We start from the raw sequence: 17,063 nt of genomic DNA, 5'->3' as shown, positions 1-17,063 counted from the left end.
CATGTTGTTCCCGATCAATGGATGGATGTAACGCTCTAATAATAATAACAACAATAATAAGATTAGACAAAATTTTCTATTTGGATAAGAAAATCGTCAAATCATGATATTTGAATTGATAATGATAATAATAAATTTACATTAATATGAATAAACTAAGAATAATATAACATTTAATTGTTTGAATAAAAGCTATAAAGTAAATGTGTATTACATTGGTATGTGTATATATTAAAGAAAGGGAGTTAGTATTTTGAATTAAACGAAATCACCCCACTAATAAAAGTTGTCGATTGTTAGGGATATTGGTATTCTTATATTTAATATTGATTATAATGAATCATTTAGAAATAAATTAAACAAATAAATAAGAAAAATGTAAAAGAAAAAGATGGGTAAGAAAAATATCGAGACCTCTAGAAATGGGGAGTCCTTCTTTCTCTAGAATCTTCTTTCCCTTTTTTTGAGGCCTCTCGACTTCACTTGCTGGAGGGAAGGAACTACGGCCGGGAAAAATGGCAATCGACGAGCTCTAGTCGTAGACTCCCTTCCTACTTTCTCCTCTCAGCTCTCTCTCTTTCTCCCTCTCTCTCACACACACAAAAAAACATACATAGAGCAATCCCACTTCACTGTGAATCGGCCCCTCCGCTGACTGCCGAACAACCGACTTTCTCTGCTGTCCTAGCAGGTTAACAGGTTAACGGATATCAGCTGCCCTTGCATCTCCTTCTTTCACTCATCTCTGCACCCCTTCCTTCTCTTATTTCGATACTCTCCCTGAGCGTAAGTATCCTACCCCATTTCTCTCAAATGCTACATTTAATTTCATGTGAATGGTCGAATTGTAATCCCATCGATTGACAGCTACAAATCTAAATTTGATATTACTTGATTTAGAAGAGATCAGTAATTGTGTTAGGGCATACTTATCTATTCTCTTGATTTTAAATGGTATAGCTAAAAGATGAAAATCTGTAGATGATGGCTGATTGCTTAGAGTATATGTACACGTATTAGATTTGCATATTAGGTTTGGGGATTCTTGCACGGGTAGCTGCAAAATGAAATTAAATTGAAGGATCTAATTTGATCTCTGAAATAAGCCTAAAACTGTAGACGTTGAAATTTAGATCAAGGACGCCTGACTTAGAATGTTAAGTATTTGATTAAAATGAATAGGATTGAAGGCTTTAGGGAAAGTTAACAATCTAATTATTTCTTAGTGTATGATTTGATACAATTATCCTTTGTATAATTAAGGAAAAAGCTTATTGAGCGGTTCTCAGAAGAATAAAGGGAAATCGAAGGAATAAGAGTCGATGAGAATAGATGCACTTTTGAGGTAGCTTGCTCTATACGTTGACGATAAATTTTAGAATAACTCTCTTACTTAGATTATATGTGTTCTTATGTGCTCTTGTGTGCTAAAATAACAATGAAAGATAAATGTTTAAACCTTAAAATATACAAGAATGTCAATATATGCACATAAATTGGTGATACGATAATTGATGATGCATGTGATTATGAATATGAGTTTGATTACATATGTGATGCTTTGTAGTTTGGAATCAGCATGAGGTGACTTACCGTTTGGGGCACTTTGGTGTTCCTCGTTGACTAGCACTCTAATGCTTATCGTACAAGTCACTAGCACGTAGTGCTTACCATCTACCAGCACATAGTGCTTACCGTTTCCATTAGCACATTAGTGCTTACCGTTAGTAGCACATTAGTGCTTACCGTTTACCCAGCATGTTGGTGCTTACCATTCACCAGCACATTGGTGCTTACCGTTTATCAGCATATTAGTGCTACTGTATAGATCAGATATCCATGTTTTAATATCGAGCTTATAGTTGGGGCTTACATATATGTTATGTGCTAATTAAGTGAATTATATGAAAATTATGATGTTGAACTGATACATGATATTGTATGAAATGTAGGATGATATGTGAAATAACGGATATGCAACGGCGGATCTAGGTGGGGTCGCGCGGGGTCGGCCGACCCCACCGTATGCGCCGGAGAGAGGCCGGAAAACGCCCTCCATCAGCTGCTGACCCCACCGCCTTCACGTATCTGCCCCATCCTCTATATCCATAACCCGGCGGCGCTTATGCTCAGAAAGAGTTTTTCATAAGTTTGTTTTCTGTGAAATGGGCTCCTAAACTGTGCCTTCCTCCTTTTTTTTATTTTTTTATATTTTTTAATTGTTGATTAACTTAGAACCGGTCTCATTTTCGGCTTATATTCTATTAATACAAGTTCCAATGGTAATTTAAGTTTTCTTTTGAAATTTAGCGGTAGCTTTATTTTAAGTTTCAACATTAATATAAGTTCCAACATTAATTCAAGTCTTTTAAATTGAATCTTTTACAGTTTCATGTAATAAGATTATTACTAGTATTTTATTTTTTCAATTTATAGTATGTTAATCAATAATTGTTATATTCTCTATTTTTTCTCTTATTAACATTTTTTATTGAATTCATTATTTTACTTATCTTAACCTTAATTAGACTAATTAAAAGTGTTATAGTTACCAAGGATAAATGGTTGGATATATCATGATTTTTATACTTTTAAAAAATATATCCAAATTATTGTAAATAATGTTTAATGAAACAATTTTTAGTTGTTTGCAGAATATATTTATTGATGTCAACTATCTTGCAAAAAATGGAGTATACATAATCGATATACTCCCTCCTTTCTAACAAAATAATGACATTTGGAACGACACGGTAATTAATGCGCAATTGGTAAAGTAAGAGCCAAAAAAACTAATTATAGTATTGTTATTGAAGAATGAGACCCACCTTATTAGAGAGAAAGAGAGAAAGAAGTTACCAAAAATAGAAGGGATATTTTTTATGGGTATATATATTTTTGTTTTGATAACTTTAGTATTTTGGATTTTGTTGAGTAGTAGATATCTAGACTTTGATTTTGTTAAGGCGTGAATGTAGGTTTGTGTTAAAATGACAACAACTCTTAAAGTGACACCGTGACACCACATATCCAGTAATATTATAAACGCTACACGGCAATATTATAAACGCTACACAACAATCTATAGATTGTTGTATAGTGTGTTGGATATTGCTGGCCAAGATTTTTAACCTTTTTTTTTTGCCACGTGGCAGCTTATTATTCGTCTACATGTACAACTGATTGGCTAGAAATGGTGGTATAGTGTTATTTTAAGAGGTGTTGTCATTTTAACACTCCCCTAAATATATTTTGTATGTAAAAGACGGCTTTGCTTGGTAGAAAGTATATGGTTTAAAATTTCAGTAGTTTGTGTTACCATTGTGATGACATACTCTTGTTAGTCGATAGTCAAGTTAGGGGGTGTTACAATGGACATGTGGCCAAAAAGCACGGAGGTTACATTCTTCATGGAGCCCCCAAGGACAAAGCGACTATGTGGCCGTCCGAGGAAGAAGAGAAAAGAGTCTACTTCTGTTTGTGTTGATGAGGAAGGCACAAAAATACTTAGGCGACATGTCATTATGAGATGTAGCAGTTGTGGCAAACAAGGTCATAACAAACGAAGGTGTAACAATGACTCGAGAGAGGTATGCATTTATTGTTGCATATATAACGTGCATTAAGCGTATCTTAATTAACATTCTTAAATTCTGACAGCCTGCATCTGGAACTCGACCATCGTCACACACTTCGCATTCTGCACCACGAACAACAGTCAGAGCGCCGATATCTGCACCACAAACATCAGCAGGGCTTGCAGATTCTTCTTGTGGAAGGGATGTACATTTACAATAATTTTAGCAATAAGTTGTAACTTTCAGTTGAATTCAATTCTAGCAATCTCAATTTCAATTAATTAAGTTTCAGTTAAATTTCAATTCTAGCAGTTCAATTTGAAGCGTCCTTCGGGAACTCGGAGCAACACGAGGATAACTCCACGATGTGGGCGTTGCAGTAACATGGATTAGGAACATATGTGTACACATGATGCCACGATGTGTATTTTTGGATTGGCTGCAAAACTACGACCAAACTTGTTATTTTGAAGGTTGTATATTTTGAGGTCTTGAACTGATGTGTCCTTAATTTAGTACTTATGTGTACATTTTGGGAACGGATGATTTTGTTGACTTGATAGCACCAATACAACACTTATGTGTATATTTTGGGAACAAATTATTTTGCATGACTTGACAGGAACTTAAATACCAAATTCAAATCCAAATCTACAAGAACAACATAAACATCCTATAGAAGAATAAAATTTACAACACAAACAACACTATGACAATCTTCATCTTTCGGAACATTTTGCCTAGTTTATCCATTTTGAACTTAAGTTCTCTTTCGAGTTTCACTCTTTTGAAGTACGTGTCTTGGTTTGGGAAAAGACCAGAATCAATCTAACGGAAAAATTATGTTTCAAGTGGTTTTCTTCCTGTACTTCTCAAAATCTCTTGTCTCTCTCTGCAGCAATTTGTTTTATTGCTTAATCCTTGATATTCTAACCCTCTTAGTCATATAGAATTCTCGTCTCTCGGTGGCAACTTGCTTTGTCACTTAATTCTTATTATTCCAATCATCTTTAATGTACAGAATTACGTATTGTTGTTTATCATTAAATGTACTTTGTATTTTTAATTTATCTTGATGTTTTACCGATAATTTTCATCATTTTATACAACTTGTATTTTAAATTATCAAATTATTTCATGTAAATTAAAATTACAGTTTTAGAATCTTAACATATATTCAAACACAGTAATTATATTCTCCATCAATTATATTTCTTGTAATCATTTTCTTAGGAAACATAAATCTTAAAAATCATAATTTTAGAAATCAAAATTCAAGAAATCATAATCCTAGAAATCATTTTCCTTAAATACTTTACTTTCTTGCCAAATAAACGAGGTCTTAAAGTCATGAAGGGCAATTTAGTCTATTACTCTTCTTCATTAAAATATTTAATTTCTCTCTGTTTCTCTCCTCTTCCCCTTTCCTTCTCTCTCTTCTTCCTCGTCTCAATCATCCATGTGAAAGTCTATTCACCAATTTGAAGAATTTAAAGCATCAAGCACAAGAACCCAAATTCACTTTTTCTCTCTAATTCCTCTCACCCCCAATTCACTTTATCTCTCTCAATTCACTCTCCCTCGTTAATTCCTCATCACAAGATTAATGAAATTGTACAAATTATCAGTCAATTGCTTATAATCTTCGATGAGATCGTTGAAATCTTCGCTAGATTCTGAGACGGTTAAAGGAACAGAGTCGCCAGAGTAGTATCGAAAAAATGGCATCCCCTCTAGCGAGGAAGGGTAGACAACGAAAAAAACGAAATGTCCGCAATTCATTCATTGGCAACGCCATCCCCTTTTAGGCATGTCGGTCACTCACGACGACTCAGACTCTTCAATCAAAAAGGCCTTGATTTCTCCATTTTGAACGGGGTTTGGAACAGCATTGAGATGGACCATTTGCTCTGCCTCTCTCATCTCCTCTTTCTGCATATGTACCAAGCCACTACGCCGCCGCCGACGATGGATGAAGCTAGTAGCGATGCCGCAAGAATGAATTTTTCCGAGTTTTTTATTTGGGTATCCGTTTCTTGATTGGCTCGAGCTTTATTTCTTGATTGTGCGGTGGCGGTTTGTGGCGAAGAGTGGATTTTATATGCAAGTCTGGGGCAGGGGCGGTTGGTGGGGAGATTGCTGGCATGGTTGAAAAGAAATTGTTGAAGCAGTGAACGTATATTGAGTTCAGAAAACCCGAGACTTTATTGAACGAGATGTTCAAGAATCTCAGATTAATTAACGACGAGATATCAACTGGGAAATTACAGGAAAATGATTGATCGAAATATCCAAGTGGTTCAAGGATTTAAGACCAAAAATCAACCTTAAACTCCCTCATATATTACAGCCGGGATATGTAGAGATTTTTTAGATTAGTTAGGTTGGTGAAGAGGGAAGAAGAAAGAAAGAAAGAGAGAGAAATTAACTATATTTATGAAGAAGAAAGAGTAAATAGACGAAATTGTTCATCAAGGTCTTGAGAGTATATTCGCCCAAAATAAATTTAAGATAGTGAAAAAGTAGCTCAAATGATATTAAGTCAAAGTTGATGGACTTCAAAGATATTTTTAAATGTTACAGACTAAATATAAAAATGATAGTTTGGCAAAGTTAGCGAACTAAAAAAAATGTTCTCTCCAACTATAAAAAGATTGATTTAGTATTACTCTTATTGCAAAAAATAATTTTATGAATACATCACTAAAATTGAGTCAATTGATTACCGTAAACCAAACTCTAATTTAACATAGTTCTAGTATAAAAATGTATTTTGTTTTAATCCATATGCACGCAAGGTCCAGACTTCTAGCTACATGATTTACATCGACAATAAGAACATCCACAATGGTCGGCGAGCGACCGGCTAGCTGATTTCCAGCGCTGGTCGGTCCACTCGCCGAACCATCGTAAGCGGCTAGCTTGGAATCGGCTAGAGAATCGGCTAGCGCTCGCCGAAGCGCTCACCGCCATTGTAGGCTGGCGATCGGCAAGTGATCGACCAGCGCAATTTTTTTTAATTTAATATCCGAAACACTATATATACGCGATTTGAACGTCATTTTCATTTGCACCGCTTGTTTTAACGAGCTTTCTCTCTCTCTTAATTTCTGTACAAGAGCAATAACGTGAAATGAGTAACGCGGGTGGTAGTGGTGGTAGTGGTAGTAGTGGTAGGGACGCCGAGGAGGAGTTCGAACGGCAAGTGTTGGAAGTGTTAGAGGCCTATACGACCCGCGAGGCAGAGCGGCTGTTACAAAGGGCCTTGTAGCCGCCGATACCTCGACCTCGACCCGTTGTCCACCGCCGAGCAGTGATTGATCGGGATCACCAAGCTGCACATCAGCGGCTATATGACGACTTCTTTGCTCCAGAGCCGCGGTTTGGGGCCAAGCTTTTCAGGCGGCATTTTAAGATGCGCACGGAGCTGTTTATGCGTATCGTTGACGCTTTAGAGCGTCGATACCTGTGTTTCCAGTTTAAGTACGACGTGGCGGGCAGACCCGGCCACACAGCTATACAAAAGTGCACTGCAGCTATCAGGCAGTTGGTCTACGGAGGCGCGACAAACATGTGGGACGAGTACCTCCACATCGGTGAGACGACTGCCCTGCAGTGTCTGAAGTATATCTGTGAGGGCGTCGTTGAAATATTCAAGGACCAGTATCTTCGAATCCCTACCCCGGTAGACTGTCAGGATCTGATGCAGATGCATGGGGAGAAGCATGGGTTCCCGAGATGTTAGGCAGCATAGATTGTATGCATTGGGAGTGGAAGAACTGACCCGCTGCCTGGAAGGAGTTCTACACCACCGGCTACAAGGAAAGAATCCCACGATGATCCTCGAGGCCGTAGCTGAAAATCGGCTGTGGATTTGGCATGCGTATTTTGGGGTAGCCGGGTCGAACAACGCAGTTGGTGTGCTCCAGGGCGTCGGTTCGGCCATCAGTTTTGTCGCCAACGGCAACCGACATGATATGGGCTACTACTTGGCGGATGGGATATACCCTAGGTGGCCTGTCTTTGTGAAGACGACCAGATGTGCAAATGAGGACAGGAAGACCTACTTTGCGTAACGGCAGGAGTCGGCGCGCAAGGACGCGGAGCGCGCAGTTGGTGTGCTCCAGGCTCGATGGGCAGCAGTTAAGGGTCCAACGCGTTTGTGGCATGTCGATAGCATTGCTTCTATAATGTACGTCTGTATTATCATGCACATCATGATAATCGAAGATGAAGATGTACGGTTGACTAGTTGGGCCAATGACGATGAAACCGGTCCAAGCCACGGCGTGACCACCCTCAACGTACGAAGGGGGGTACCTCACGATGAAATCGGCCGCCTCTAGACACATGCCGACATGCACCAAGTGGATGCTCATATTCAACTCCAAAAGGATTTAATTGAAGAGTTGTGGGCGTGGAGGACTGCACGGCGATAGTTTTTTTTGTTTTATGTATTTTTTTTATTATGTAATTTTTTTTAATTAATGTACTTTTTTTATTTTAATGAAATTAATGAATTTTCCCGTATATGTGTCATAAATTTAATTCCGTATTTTGTGTTTAATTCCATAAATTTAGTTGTTTTTAATTTTGATTGTTGTGGCTAGTCTATTGCTTGTCCAGTTGCTTATCCTGATGATGTAGCAGGAGGAATTTTAGTGTTGATGATGTGGCGGGAGGAGTTTGTGCCTAGCCTATGGCTAGCCTAATGCGGTTGTGGATGCTCTAAATGGCAAATTTAAATCCAAATGACTCTATGTGCACCCCTTCTTCTAATTTTTTTTAAACATAAAATGACGACAATTTCCAATTTAAATAATTTTAGGTAATTTAATTAACAGTACTGTTATTAGGGAAGTAGAAAAAGGTAGACAGAGAAAAAATATAAAATAAAATAAACGAGAGCATGTTGAAAAGGGGAGGAATTTCGTGCGAAGAAGAAAGAAACTGAGAATCAGAAGACAAAATCATAAACCGTAGAAATATTTAGGGTATGTCTCTGGTGGATTACGCAGATTCTTCCGACGAAGACGAACCTCAAAACCCCGATGCTGCCCAAGAAAAGATTGAACAAATTCAAGAAATACCACCAGCCCCTGACCACCTCCAAAGCAGGTAATTGCCAAAGTACTTCATTTCGTTTTTTGCTCTTTTTGTGGTACTTTTAATTTTAAATTGAGTTTCCTGTCAATTTGTATTCGATGGGTCAAGGGTTTTGCTCTTAAGGAAAGTATTGTTGGGAACGGTTTTAGAGTCTAAAACTGCAATCTTGATGTTCTCTTTTTGTTTATTTCTGAAGCATAATGTTTTAACAATCATCTCTATTTATCTTCTTTTTTTGGGGATAGAAGGAATGCTTTGAAAGCTTAATCTATTTAGGCAATAGATATTCTTAATAGTGGATTGAGGCATTCATGATTGCAATTGTGACTCGTGGTTTGGCTGCATTGTGTTTCGGTTGGGTGAGTTCTTGTTATAAAGCATCCCAAGTGTAGTTCTGTCAAATTAACAACTTGTACTTGTTTCTTCAACTTCTTAATCAATCTAGGGCAGTCTCTTTCATTTGTGCCCAAATAAAGCCATACGAAAAGAAATGAGCAAGGAGTGGTGTTTCTGTTTTATCCTACCTTTGGTTTAGATGTTTATCTGTTTCTTTGTGGCTGATATGGAACACTAGGGAGGTTGGGGTGATGGATGGTCCTTGATTGGATGCGAGAATTGCTCCTTGATGATTTAGTCTGATTGCAGGCTTGTTGATGGTCTATTGGTTTTGATACTGGTGTATCAGTTTGCTAATAACACAAGTGGTAGCCTTGGGGAACTCTGAAAGAACTAGATGATATTTTTGAGCTAACGTGCCATCATTTAGTTGTTCGTTCTTGGGCTCTTAGCTGGCCTTCCAGCTTCTTGTTCCCAATCCTATCATCTTGGCATGAAAATCATGGCAATAGATTCAACTTGCATCCAGATCTACTCATTTGTGGTTTCCTAATGAACTCCTCGTATTTGTTTTATTTGTCATGCCAGGGTCTCGACTACTTTGAGCCCGCCTCCAAGTAAACAATCAGGAAAGGTTCCTGATCAATCTCCGGTGCTTAAACTTCCTGATGTCGCATTCCTCTTGGATTCACCTGTGGTGCCATCTCAATTGAATGCACCGGACCACTCATCCCGAGTTGCAGCTGCTATGGCAGAAAGTGCTGCAAGAAAGAGAGACTTAAATGTATCAGCTGGAAGCTATCCTCGTAATAAAGTTCCAAAACGGATGCTGCCTAACACAAAGAGTGTTCCCGAAACTGTAGGTAGTCATTTGCTCCCGCCTCAGCTGTCTGGAAGGTGTGTTTTTCGCACTATTTTTACTGCCCAAGTCATAATGGCAGTTAATTATCTATTGAGAACACTGTCCTTTCATATGTTGAATTCAGCTAAAGTGTACTGCTCTGAACTGCTAACTTGTAGTCCTAATTGCTACAGACATCAATCTAGTTAATCTAAATCTCTGTGTCACTATTTTTTTCTGTATATGAGATAACTTGATTCTTGTTAGTACCAATTGCTTCCCTATGTCCCAGTTGATTTGGAGTGCTAATGGAAAACTGCAACTGTGAAAATAATTTCAGGCAGTCAATAGTTTGTATTACTTTGGCATTTTAGAAATAAATTTAGCTTACGTTATAGCTTTAATTATCAATAGTTTTCAGCCTTATCTAGTTGTTTTTCTTATTCATGAGTCATAACTTAGTTTATGTGGTCTTGGTAGTCTTGGTTCAAGATGTCCTTAAATTAAGGTATTGCTGGTATACCATTTTGCAGGAGCAATGTCGTCACAGAAGACATAAGCAAGCTCTTCGTGAGAAAGCATGCTGATTCACCAACGGAGTAGACCAAAGAAGCTGCTGATGAATTTGCACGTAGAAGTTGGTTTGGCATATCTTTACATGTGTCTTGAGGTTCAGGTTGTAGTTTAAAATCTTCAGTTTTCGATTGTACGTGGGATGTTCGAAACTTGCAGCATCTGCTACCTTTTACTGTCCCTATCATAGGCAGAAATCAGTTGGGATTATCATCATGTTTATCCTACTGCTGAATTGAGAAATTTTTTATTTGTGTATAATTTAACATTAATTGGCTAGCCTGAACTAAAATCCAATCTGAATGGAGCTATTTGAAACCAAGAATATGTGAATCTAGAAAATTAGGGCTAACACTTTTTGTTGCGACAAAGAAAGTACATGGACATGCATGCCATGAGATTAGTTTGTATCAGACAATAATTGTGTCATCTTTGTGTTTGTTTTGCCTCTGTACAAATCAATTCGAATCTGCAAATTCTTTAACTATTAACACCATAATGTATGTGTAAACTTACATCTACATGCATTTTCATCCAGTTGGACTAAAGAAACAATTTTCTGTACATATAAATTGATGATTGAATGCAGACTTCACAACGAGGGCTGAGCAAGCAATCGTCGAAAAAGAGGTTTGAATTGAGAGTTTAGCCAACTCCACAAAGAGTAATTGGAGCCATGGAATTGCACCCTCACTAACTTGTTAGGCCCTCCCCTTGAAAACTCCAAATCCTTAGTGACTTCAAAACCGAGGCTTTGAGAGTCATCGAGCAGAGGCAGCACGACTGAGCCGCCTGACTCCAGGCTTCTAATCCACCCACGCAGAAGAAAGTTGACAACCTTGCAATATCAAACAACAAAATGATTTTAAAACATGAGCTAATCTTGTTGTATTTCTGACTTGAGATTCGGAAGACATTGTTATCGTTGTTGTTGTTAGTACCTCTGGAACTTCATCGTGAGGGCAGTGACCTGCCGGGCTTATCTCGTAGTAGGGAGCATCGGGAACTTGGTTTTTCACCTGCATACCGCAGATGGGCATCACCCAAGGATCATCCTTGCCATATGCAAGACAAATAGGTGTGTTGTTCATTTGGCACCTGCAATCAATCAAAATCTCCATTGATATGGCTGCACTATGTGAAAAAGACAGAAGCTGCCATGGGTTCTTCTTCGTTAGGTACCTAGATAAAGCTTCCTTGAAGGATAATTCAGCCTGAGGTGCAAACATGATGGAAGCAAAGGATGCAGCTGCTGCTGGATGTTGTGTTGTTTCAACAATGCGCGTGAACACATCATCCACGTCTGTTGAATGGTCTTTGTATACTTGCTCTAATATTTTCGCTATACTTGTTGGATCGCTGATCTTCTGCCACCTACAACACCAAACAGGAATTGAGACTCAAGCAATTATCTCAGAAGCAAGCTTGTTCTTATTGGACAGTTTTCTTTAAAATATCAAGATAAGAAAGAATTCTGGTATAGCTTACAAAATTTGGACTAGCTTCCTGACACCGGAAGGGAGAGGAAACGTTCCAGCCCACGGGAAGAGTTTCGACAATCTTGGAGCTCTTAGAGGGTTGGGGAGAAATCCCCAGACGGGCGTTGCATTCAGCAAGGTCACGCCTTTCACTAGTTGTGGGTTGCACGCTGCAAAATAGAGTGCCATATATCCACCAAGCGAGTTTCCAACAAGATAAACGGGTTCTTTAATCACCTGCAATATCGTAACCAAGAAACACCTTTTCAGCAATAATACTTTAATCATCTATAACTTCAACTCAAGTCACAGTTCTTATCATATGATCTAAGAAAATAATAGTTGAAACAATACGTGAGTCGTGTTACAGTGTGTACCTCTTCTACAAATTTGTGTACTTGGTCCCTCCACAGATCAGCTGAATAAACCAATTCGTCCGCCCACGTCTCACTCTCATCTCCAAAGCCCCAAACATCATTTTGGCCCGGTAACACATACTGGCTCCCATCTTTGGACTGCAAAGTTGGATCTTCATTTGGAAGTGACATCCCTTGACCCAAGAAATCCAGCGCCCACACCCTATAATCCCGACCAAGATCATTCAGCTGCTTCTTGTAATGAAATGAGCCTACACCAAATCCGGGCAGGAAAAGAACAGGTGGGGACTTGACATTCTCTGAACCTGATGTTTCATAATGTACATTGAAATTGGGCTTCCATTCCCAGAAACAGCTGTTTATGGTAGCAACATTGTCTCCATCCGGCAAACCAGGAATCGAGACTTTAGGTATAGCCTCACGAGTGCCACTTAAACCATTTAGGCCATCAAGCACAAAAGGATCATAGGTTTCACTCAAAACACCCGCGGTGACATCTTCGTATCTTTTAGCGGAGCAGACTGCTGCAGAAGCTCTTTGCTTCCTTAACCTTGAGGTGTGTAGGTGAGAATATCTTGAAGATGTAAAACCTGATCCAACTAAAACAGGAGGAAGACTCCCTTTTGAATCCACAACGCAACACGAAAGTGCAGTATGGCCGGATATGATTTCCATTCCAATGGTGTCGCACTGAATAAACGAAAAAGCAGCAAAATAAGGAAATATTCACATGAACATAGATGCAGAGACAAAGGCCCAAATTCTAGTGTTCAAAAGTTAAGTAATGCCAAATTGATTTTCAGTTTAGATGTAAAGAGATTGTAAATTACTCTATGCTGTAATGAATTCCTTGCTCCACACTAGTTTAAAAATCACACACATACAATATTGCAGGTGATTCTTGGTCACCTCTACAACACTTTGTGGCAGCCAATTTCATATGTATAATACCAAGATTCAATTGCATAGGATCAAAACATAAAAGAATTGATCGAGAAACAAAATAAGATTCCCAAAATTGGAACTTGAACAAACGGAATAAATCTTTATCAGTAAATACCTTTAAGGAGCTGGGACAGATCTTGCAGGAGAGAAATAACAGAAAATGGATCAGTTATAAATAACTGAGAAACTTGTCTGATCTTTATTCAGCTTTTTGAAACTGAAGAAAAGAGGAAATTATTGGAGTCTGGGGTTTCTGGCATTCTTTAAACACCAAGAAATAAATTTATTTTGGCAATTGGAGTCAACAGCGATGAATTTGTCGGTATGTTTGTGTTTTCTTAAATCATAGAGATTGAAGGAGGACGGTGGGGTAATTTGGCAAGAGACCAAGAGTGCACGTAATGAATCAAATATGTGAACATCATTAAGCCAAACAGCACTTTATTAACGAAGAAGAAACTCGAAGAATTTTAAGTAAAATTTATTCATTTTCTATATAACTTCAAAATAATTAATAAAATAGTAACTTTAATTTAATTTAATTTAATTTAGATATGCACACTCAAATTATTTCATTGCTGGATATGTGAACCCTAGAAAACAATGATATTTTGACTGAACTTTATAAATACCAATTTTTATATATAATTTTTAAACCAAAGGTGAGAATGGAAAATAGAGACATATAGATACAAAATTGATTTTAAAAAACGTGGAAGTAAAAGATGCTATGAAAATATCCATGTTTGCAATTTGTAAGAGAGATAATAGCAAAACACAGAAATTGGACGTATTGAGAACTATTGGAATTATTGGTTGTGTTTCCACTGTCAAACCAACTCACCTAAGATCAACTTTTAGCGAATCTTTTGAAAAATCGGACAATTAAGCGCTCTCCTAGTGCTAAACATTTTTTTAATAATTTGATAGAAATATTTAGTTCTTACTATCATCAAGATCAATTATTGTAAACAGATTGATTTAGTGAATTACGTAATTATATATAATTAAATGTATATTATACAAAATAAGCTAGTATTGTTTTTATACAGTGAACTAGTCCTAAAAAACAAGGATTTGTACAATGCACTTCAAACTATAGTATGAGACGTTTTAATAATGTTTGAATACCTAAAATGAGGGATGTGATCAAAGAAGATTTTGTGGTTGATATAATGACAAATGTAATATATTTTAAATTTAAATAATTATTAATTAAATTAAAATGGTATTAATCCCAAATCTTATATGTAGTAATTATAACTAACTACTTTCTCTCTCCTTAAAATCATCTCAAATCTTTAAATTTACGTAATTCTCTCAATTTAAATTATTTTTTCGCAAAAAATATATCAAATTAAAGATAATTTAGTAAGGATTCCAACGAGATCTCAATTGCATATGTTCCGACGATGTTCGGGTGATGAAATTTGATAAATTATATTTCAATTTTCGTACATGTTGATAAGCAGCTTATATCAACAAACGCAACAAAAAATCTCAATATATTGTAGGCAAAATCTCAATATTATGCATGTCCAATCTCAATAAAAATGTATTGATATTTTCTTGTCCTTGTGTTGATATTCTAATGTCATATTGTTGATATTTGTAACACACAATGTTGATATAAAAAAACACTCACGAAAACTATCATATGATAACATAATGACGATATTACCATTTTGTTGATATTTTGTCTACTATTTATTGAGATTTGTGAGCTTTAATCTCATCCACTCATTTTTAAATCCAATGGTGGAGATTTAGTCTTGATTTTGGATTAGGATGCTATAAGCATTGGAATAGGCCATCCTAGAATGATATTATATCATAATTTGAGTTCAAACATATCTTAAAGTACATATAAATGAAAATGACTAACATGCTCTCGACTCACATAAATGTAAATATAGAACCAAAAAATGACATAAAAACAAGAAATAGTGAAAAAGCACTTGAAATGTGATTATCCTCAAGTTTAGATCTCCCTCGATAATAGGAGTCTCATTTCTATTCGGTACGAGTTATAAGAAATGCTAAGAAAATTGGGTGGAAGAAAGTTAGTGGAATATGAGTCTCACTTGTACTTCCACCGTCCCAAAAAAATTGAGTCGTATTCCTTTTTAGTCCGTCCCAACAAAGTTGAGTCATTTCCTTTTTTAACAAAAGACAAAACATCTAATTACTCTTTTTTATTCCATCATTTACTTTACTCTCTCTTATCTTTCCTACTTTTTTCATCTCTCCTATTTATTTAATATAAATTCTTAACCTCCGTGCCCAGAAGTTTTGCCTCAACTTTTATGGGACAGAGGGAGTATTATTAATTTTAAATGATATGTGAGTGAAGTAAGTTAGTGGAATGTGAGACTTCTTTACCATTTATAGTAATTATGAACCGGAGCTCTTATTCGCGGACGGACTAAAATAGAAAAACGGGACTTCTACTCGCGGACAGAGGGAGTACTTTATTAAACATTATACAAAAAAAAATTACTTTATTGAATGTAAAACTAGGAATGTCAATGAGACCAACTTGCTCGGATTATCGGACCATTTGGGTGCGAACTATTCTGGTTGTGAATTTTTTGGATTACTGATTTTCAACCCTAACCCTAATCCTTCGAGTTTTAGGCTAACTCATCAAGTTAATCCTCCGTCCCATAAAAGATGTTACACTTGTTGGATTGCACGAGAATTTTAAGAGGGTTTGTTTTGTGTGTTAAGTGGAAAGAGAATATATAATTTTTATATTAATGTGTGAGAAAAAAATTTATGAAAATAAAAATGTGACATCTTTTATGGGACGGATGAAGTATTATTATTTTTTTATAAATTAATAATTAATTTATTTTTTAAATATAACTTAAAAGTGCAAATCATTTTTAATTACAATTATAGTAATAGTCATATTTTATTATTATTATTATTATTATTATTATTATTATTATACCAATAACTGCTAATTTACTAACTTGTGTAATATAATTATCTAAAGCATGTAATAGAAAATAATACTAGTATTTATTATTATTGTTATTATTTTATTATATATTAATAATTAATTAAAATAATCTTAATGAAAATTTAAAATTATTATATTCAGTTATAAAATCAATAAATAACTATAATTGATAAATATGTTATTAAATCATTTATTGTTATGATAATATAATATTGGATTGTAATCAATTGCTAACTAATTAGCAATTTTAAATTAAGACCAATTTCTAATAATTAGATTAAGAGATTTAGTGGTTGAAATAATGTCAAGTGGATTATATTTTAAATTTAAATATAAACTATAATAATACCAGTTTATATATAATAGTTAAAACTAACATTTTTTTCTCTATTCAAAATCATCTCAAAACTTTAAATTTACTTAACTCTCTTGATTTAACTTATCTTTTCGCAAAACATATATCAAAATAAAGGTAATTTTATAAGAATTCTAACGAGGTCTTAATTGCATATGTTACGACAATGTTCGGATGATGAAATTTGATAATTTTTATTTCAGCTTTCATATATGTTGATTATCATATTTTATATCAACAAATGCATAAAAAAATTTCAACATAATGCATGTAAAATAGCAATAAAACTGTGTTGATATATTTGTGTACTTGTGTTGAAATACTTGTGTCATTGTGTTGATATTTGTAATACACTATGTTGATATAAAAAAACCACGAAAATTATGATATGATAACGGAATAACGATCTTACCCCTTTGTTGATATTTTATCTACTATCAATTGAAATTTGTGAGATTTAATCTCTTATCTCATTCACTATCTTAGAATCTAAGGGTGTAGATTCG

The 17,063-nt window shown here is 35.8% G+C and overlaps 2 protein-coding genes and 1 long non-coding RNA gene across 4 annotated transcripts; 2 read left to right on the top strand and 1 right to left on the bottom strand.

The window, feature by feature from the left end:
* Positions 1-389: 389 nt before the first annotated feature.
* LOC125219644 (uncharacterized) lies at positions 390-2,305 on the top strand. Its single transcript, XR_007176174.2, has 2 exons — positions 390-786; positions 1,953-2,305. It is a non-coding gene; the product is annotated as an uncharacterized LOC125219644 (long non-coding RNA).
* A 6,159-nt stretch (positions 2,306-8,464) lies between these two features.
* LOC125222565 (uncharacterized) lies at positions 8,465-10,713 on the top strand. Of its 2 annotated transcripts, none has more exons than XM_048125251.2 (3): positions 8,465-8,696; positions 9,609-9,883; positions 10,395-10,713. In XM_048125251.2, exons 1-3 carry the CDS (start codon positions 8,575-8,577, stop codon positions 10,418-10,420), a joined length of 423 nt encoding a protein of 140 aa, XP_047981208.2. In that variant the 5' UTR covers positions 8,465-8,574; the 3' UTR covers positions 10,421-10,713. The 2 variants fall into 2 exon arrangements, with proteins under 2 accessions (XP_047981208.2, XP_047981207.2); XM_048125250.2 differs by having other exon boundaries at positions 8,466-8,696; positions 9,609-9,917.
* A 183-nt stretch (positions 10,714-10,896) lies between these two features.
* On the bottom strand, positions 10,897-13,620 carry PPH (pheophytinase). Its single transcript, XM_048125249.2, has 6 exons — positions 13,350-13,620; positions 12,290-12,979; positions 11,923-12,149; positions 11,617-11,808; positions 11,376-11,532; positions 10,897-11,272 (listed from the first exon to the last, which is right to left on the bottom strand). Exons 2-6 carry the CDS (start codon positions 12,962-12,964, stop codon positions 11,027-11,029), a joined length of 1,497 nt encoding a protein of 498 aa, XP_047981206.2. The 5' UTR covers positions 12,965-12,979; positions 13,350-13,620; the 3' UTR covers positions 10,897-11,026.
* Between the last annotated feature and the right edge of the window lie 3,443 nt (positions 13,621-17,063).

The sequence above is a fragment of the Salvia hispanica genome, chromosome 1 (genome assembly GCF_029641045.1).
Source record: "Salvia hispanica isolate PSC_SH4W2 chromosome 1, Shi_PSC_v1, whole genome shotgun sequence".
NCBI lineage: Eukaryota > Viridiplantae > Streptophyta > Magnoliopsida > Lamiales > Lamiaceae > Salvia > Salvia hispanica.
Note: the sequence above shows the minus strand (reverse complement) of the source record. Positions and strands in the feature narration are given on the sequence as shown.

Bases quoted from the DNA above. Each gene is read 5' to 3' on its own strand.
- PPH (XM_048125249.2), bottom strand. From the start codon at position 12,964: ATGGAAATCATATCCGGCCATACTGCACTTTCGTGTTGCGTTGTGGAT. The intron at 11,809-11,922 runs GTAAGCTATACC...TTGGTGTTGTAG, and splicing joins AGGAAGCTAGTCCAAATTTT to GTGGCAGAAGATCAGCGATC. The intron at 11,273-11,375 runs GTACTAACAACA...TGATATTGCAAG, and splicing joins CTCACGATGAAGTTCCAGAG to GTTGTCAACTTTCTTCTGCG.
- LOC125222565 (XM_048125250.2), top strand. From the start codon at position 8,575: ATGTCTCTGGTGGATTACGCAGATTCTTCCGACGAAGACGAACCTCAA. The intron at 8,697-9,608 runs GTAATTGCCAAA...TTGTCATGCCAG, and splicing joins CCTGACCACCTCCAAAGCAG to GGTCTCGACTACTTTGAGCC. The intron at 9,918-10,394 runs GTGTGTTTTTCG...ACCATTTTGCAG, and splicing joins CCGCCTCAGCTGTCTGGAAG to GAGCAATGTCGTCACAGAAG.